General features: G+C 30.6%; 1 protein-coding gene across 1 annotated transcript; it reads right to left on the bottom strand.

Annotated features, from left to right (window-relative positions):
* Positions 1-2,900: 2,900 nt before the first annotated feature.
* Positions 2,901-5,712, bottom strand: LOC145167136 (F-box/LRR-repeat protein At4g14096-like). The gene is made up of 3 exons (XM_079086234.1): positions 4,577-5,712; positions 4,353-4,496; positions 2,901-3,357 (listed from the first exon to the last, which is right to left on the bottom strand). Exons 1-3 carry the CDS (start codon positions 5,498-5,500, stop codon positions 3,136-3,138), a joined length of 1,290 nt encoding a protein of 429 aa, XP_078942360.1. The 5' UTR covers positions 5,501-5,712; the 3' UTR covers positions 2,901-3,135.
* Between the last annotated feature and the right edge of the window lie 372 nt (positions 5,713-6,084).

Below are 6,084 nucleotides of genomic sequence, written 5' to 3'. Positions count from 1 at the left end.
GGTTCATTCACTACAAATATTGATATGGTTTTAACTGGGTCCAAATAGGCACTAGATAAAAAAAAACAAATTTGACATGATTGATATTGTTTTTTAACTATTTGACTCTGTCCAAAGAGCTGATTCCTCCATGAGGAATTGCAGATTCGGTCCTCTCTTAAGCTGAAGGATCGGGACAAAAGTGCATCAAAAACCCACAATTCTCGTTTTTCCTGATATTCCTCCATCGTCCCGCCTACGTCCCAACACATTTTTTTTCTCCCCCAAAGAATCAACATCTTAAGGTTTCCAATTATTTAATCGTAATATTTAGAGCGCTAAAAAAAAACATGATGTAAATACTAAGGCTACCTAAAAAATCTTACTTAATTAGTCAAGGATATGCCTCCACACATCCACTCTAGACATCTTACTTCCAACCGGCAACCTAAGGTACACAAAAGGTAATTTTTTTGGGGCAATAATTCACTATGGAGGCCACGTCTAAAACTTCATGGAAAGTAACACTCACACTCAATAAGAGCATCCGTATTAAGAGAGCTTTTTAGTTGAGCTTTTTCATGAAAATGTCCATTATGAAAAAGGTCATTGTATCTCTCACAATAGGAGATTTTTTTTTCATTTTTACTTTTAATTATTTGTTTGTATATGTTGTGCTAGAAAACGGGGGGAATCATTTGCTTGGAATCTACTGAAAGTCGTCAATCACTATCAAATTGATGTATTTCGATGATATAAATCGAAAGTTCAATAAAATTAAGTGGTTTTCGAATAGAGTGAATGGTGAAATATTATGTTCTTGTATATACTAGAAATATGACCAATAATGGATTAATAACCTTTATGTCTGAAAAGTGCGTAAATTGTCACACGGTAGTTTCCAAACTGTCACAAAACTGCCATAAATTATCACTAAAACCGGGTTCAACATTAGGGTCAAAAACCGGATCAATTTTCTTAAATTTGGATTTCCATGCATCTTCCACAAAGCAATTTTAACCCAAATAAAAAAAATCAATATGCCCCTTGGACCCCGCTACCAGGGGCGTTGCCCTCGGACCTCCGTCAGTTCAGGGTTTCACCCCTAATTCAAGGTTCTAAAAAGCTCATCATGGCTCCGTCATGGCACGCCATGACTCCAAGGCTTGTGCCTACCGCCAAGTTTTACCAAAACGCTGCATTAACTAATATATGTGTATAAAATAGAATAATAGTTGAAAATACATATAAAAATATTAATTATATACAAAATTGTCACCTTAAGTCGTGCCTTACAAACGACGTGGCTCGCCAAGGCTCGGAAAAGCTTGAGGCTTGACATTGCCGCCAAGTCACGTCTTACTTTATTTAGAACCTTGCCCCTAAATGACAATATACTTTAAATCTTGAACAAACTCAAACAAGTGTGCACTTCGCACCACCTTTACGTGTTCTATGTTTATCAAGATTGTATTTGGTTAACAAATTAATCTATTACACTTAAATAACATTGGTTATATAAATTACCAACATGTTGTCTACTTACAATTGGTTAAAAATCTCTGGGTCACACGCAATAAATGAAAACGTTTTGATTGAAACTTGTTAATTAACTTATTCAAAAATCTTTAAATTGAAAAAACTCTCACAATATTTTTTTCGTTATCCAAAAGCTTTTTGGTATGAAAAAACTCCTATTGTGGATGCTCTAAATTACTTTTATGCATGTTTATTTTAGGTCGCGACACAAGATAAAAACATTTCAAAATTCTAAATATGCTACATGTATTTATGAAAAATAAAATCATCATAAAAAATATTAAATTTCTAAACGTCGTTTCCCATCGGAATTCCCTGAAAAATGAATTGGCTAAGGCTTCTTTGAGAGTAATATAAAGACCCTCCATCGTATCTTTGTCGTAATCTTAGTTTCATTTGAAATTTAAAGGCATGACCCCTTTTAATTAAATTTGAGGCCATGTATAAATTCACGCACGCCAAAATCCATCTCTTACAATTTAAGAGAAGTGATTCGTACACAACAGTTTTTATCCATACACAACTAAAGATGCCATCCAAATACTTCCAACTTATCGAATAACACATTTTTGGAAAAAAAAAATCACTAGTTGTTTTTTTATATTTATAACTGATAGGTACTATATTTATCATGATACCAAACATATATATTAATTTTCAAATTAAAATATTATTGATCAAAATCGACGATTGATGATATCGTACCATGAAAATCATTGTATTGTATTTCATGAATAACTTAAATCATAAAACTTAAAGTCGAAACATTCAGCTTAATTTCTTCTCGAATCGAAAAATACTACTGAAATAAAAACTCAAAAAAGTGGAGAACTTAAGAAACCAAATCCAAGCACTCCAAAACCCATCCCTTGCATTTAACACCAAAATTAAAGATGTCATCCAAATATTTCTAACTTACCGAATCATAAAAAAGATCATTAATTGTTTTTATATTATAGCCAATAGGTACTAAAACTATCATGATACTAACATCTATATTAGTTTTCAACTTAAATATTATTCATCAAAATCTACAATGGAAGATACGATATTGTATTTCATGAATAACTTAAAACATAAAAGCTAAAGTCAATATGTCAGTTTAATTTCTTTGTTCTCGAATCGAAGAGTACTACTGAAATAAAAACTAACAAAAAAAAAAAAAAGGAACGACTTAAAAACTAGGAAACAAGAAGTTAATGTCAGAATCGAGATGTCAATAAAGGGACGGAAGTGCAACGAGACACCCTAATTGAATACAAAATATTTCCATGAATAATACATATGTCTTTTATGTTTACCAATACATTGTTTTGTAATACCAAACTACTCAAATCACTTTTTTCTTTAACAAGTCACATTGTTCATAACATAAGACATAATGGTCACATAATTATCTTGTATCATACATTTTCAAAATATTATTTTGCTAGATAATACAAAGATCAAACTAGTATTTTTCTACATGATGTATGACATTTTGCCAAAAATGATGTCTTCTCACGATCTTTCTATAGTTCTATACACAAAAAAAGACAATAAATAGTTCCAAACCAAATCATCAATCAAAACCTTCCAAAATTTATACATTTTTTCTTTACATTACTTGAACCACATTCATTGTAGGATACCATCCTTAATATAAACACGAGAATTAACTGTGAATTTGTCTAAAGCTTTTGCATTATCCAAAAGATATTTCAACATTTCTTCCTCTTCAACTTTCCCAAGCCTTTGGATTTCAATCTCTTTTATGCGTAATGTTAAGCATGATGGTACATGATCCGGCTCAGCCAACTCAAGTTCTTCTATCATGTCAAAATCCTCCATTGGTTTCTCCTATTTTTTTTATTTTTAAAAGATAAATTTAAATACCACAAAAAAAACCCAGATTCATGTTCAAGCGGATGAATAATGACATTTGACATAGGTGTTTAACTATTTGTCAAATCTTTGAAAATGTAGCACTAACAAAAAAAATATATAAATATACATACAAATATATCAAGATTACAAATGATATTCAATTAAACAAACACCAAAATAACCACAAATCAAAAAATCTATAGGTACAATCTATAAATAAAAAAAAAATTCCTAAAACTTACAATTTTCTTTAACTAATTCACTTTTTAAGGGAGCAGCCGCATTACACTATCTACATGAATACTTTCATTTTCACTAGATGCATGATTTTATACAAATGTCAAAATCTTATTCACATGTTAAATAGACATAATTAGCATATGTGTCGAATATCTAAAATAATGATAAAATAAGGAAATCTTTTAGATTTACAAGCAGGAGTGGACCTACAAATTTAACAAAGTGTGGGCAAAAATAACACTCACAAAAAAATGAATATGAATATACATACAGATTAATCAAATCTGCAAACCCTAATATATTGAAGAAAAATAACACTAATAATATTAAATAACTAATAGTTAAACAAACACCCAAATATTAAAAAACAATCTCAATTTTTTAACAATCTCGATATAAGTATGTAACTATTAGTCAAATATCCTTTGACTATTAGTCAAATGTCAAAAATACCCTTAATGATGAAAACCAAGAATCTTTAGGATCTATTGTCAAATAGCAAGCACCATCAAATGATCATAAAACAGAGGAATTTCATGAAGTTTAATCAGTTACACTAATGATTTATCACATATGGAGAAATTGCAAGAATAATTTTTCAAGGGCAACCCATAATAGAAAACTACTTATTTCTTTACATAAAATATCAGCTTACTTATAGTTTTTACCCATAACAACAACATATTTACATGTTTTACTATATGCTTTCAAGGTGTATTGAGTATTACCTTTATTATCAAAGAAAGAACCTTCAAATTTGGGCAACTTTCAAGCCAATATAACAGCAAGATCCAACTGGTAGTATGCACAGATAGTTCTAATTTCATCAAAGATGGCAACACAGGTAGATTCCACTTTTGTGAAAAAATTACCTTCATAACACATTAAAAAAAAGTCTAATTTATCAAAAGATAAATAAAGATATATAATATATGTAAAGAGAATCACTAACCTTTGAAGTGCGTGCAGAAACCGATATAAACTTAGCATTAATCAAATTGTGTAAAAGCTCATTAACCCGGCTAAGTCGTGTGGGACCCACCTCATCTAAAAACTCAAGAAACTCTTCATCATAATCTCCAACATCAAGATTAACTTCACTAATTGCAGGCTTGTTTTTCACCAAATAGGATGCAAGAAACCCATCTTGAAGCCGAAGATACTCTAAATGAGGTGCGTCAATAACCACCATTGCATCACAATCATCGTAATTATCAATCAATAACTCCAATTCCAAACTTTTTAAAGCAGTTCCACTTATATTGAAGTAAATTTCTCCAGTGCAATCGGTTAAATCCCCAACGAGAGACAATTTCTCAAGAACAGATAGACAAGGAAACAGCTTTGTAATCAAATCTTCACCCGATTCATAAAGCGAAACCCTAACATCGAATACTGTAAGGCTTGGAAAACAACCAGAAAAGGCAGGCATCTTTAGACCATTATCGCTTCTGATCTTGAGCAATTGTAAAGATTGGCTATTTGAAATTTTTAAGCAGTCGTCATCCAACGGGAAATTTAGAAAAATTCCCAAATCAATTTCGATAATATTTCTAGAGATAACATTATGAATAAACCCATTAATCCTGGACATACTCTGACCACAAGAATCATTTATATGAAGACGAAACTTAACAACAGTTTGCGATTTATTAAGAGACAAAACCCTTTCAACGAAGTCGAAAAAAAGGACTGAATTCGACTCTTTTTTTAATGGGTTTAGATAAAGAGAATTGTCCAAATCTATAATTGGAAGAAAAGCCCATAAATTTACCCATCTTGAAGAAAGAATTGAAGTCGCAACAGCATGTTTGGTTGGGAGGAACGATAGGATGTGACAGAGGACGTCGTTAGGTAAGCAGCTGATTCTGTCCATGGGAGCTGTTTGGATCAAATTCAGAGAGTTAACATAAGGGTTTTTGCTGGTTTTGTTAAGAAGATTGAGTGAAGAAGAAAGTGCTTGATTTGATTTTGGGATCGTTGATGAACCCTAGAATTTAGGAATGTGGCAGAGAATATTTCTGTTTCTTTATTGTCAACTTGCACTGTTGTTTGCGGGAGACTATAAGTTGACTTTTGGTTTTGCATTGGACCCGTCGACATACCTTATCTGTTTATCTGCTGTAATTGTATTCCTTTATTGTACCATTTTGGTTTTGTTTTTGATGTTAAGTAATATTTTTATAAATTATATTGGGATTTTCGAATACTAAAAGTATTAATTATAAAAAAAATATTATCATAATTAAATGTAAAATATAATTATTATGGAAATTATGAATGCATTTTATATTTAATTATTGTACTATTTTTTATAATTAATAAATTTTATATTTAAATATAATAATATTTATTATTAATTAATGCTTTTTAGACTTACCCTTAAGTCATATATTAGAAAATCTCAATTATATTTTATAGATAAAATTATGAGATTGGTTGGTTTGCTAAAACTTGCAA

The sequence above is a fragment of the Lactuca virosa genome, chromosome 1 (genome assembly GCF_052849685.1).
Source record: "Lactuca virosa cultivar CGN04683 chromosome 1, Lactuca_virosa_CGN04683_v6, whole genome shotgun sequence".
Classification (NCBI taxonomy): Eukaryota; Viridiplantae; Streptophyta; class Magnoliopsida; order Asterales; family Asteraceae; genus Lactuca; species Lactuca virosa.
Note: the sequence above shows the minus strand (reverse complement) of the source record. Positions and strands in the feature narration are given on the sequence as shown.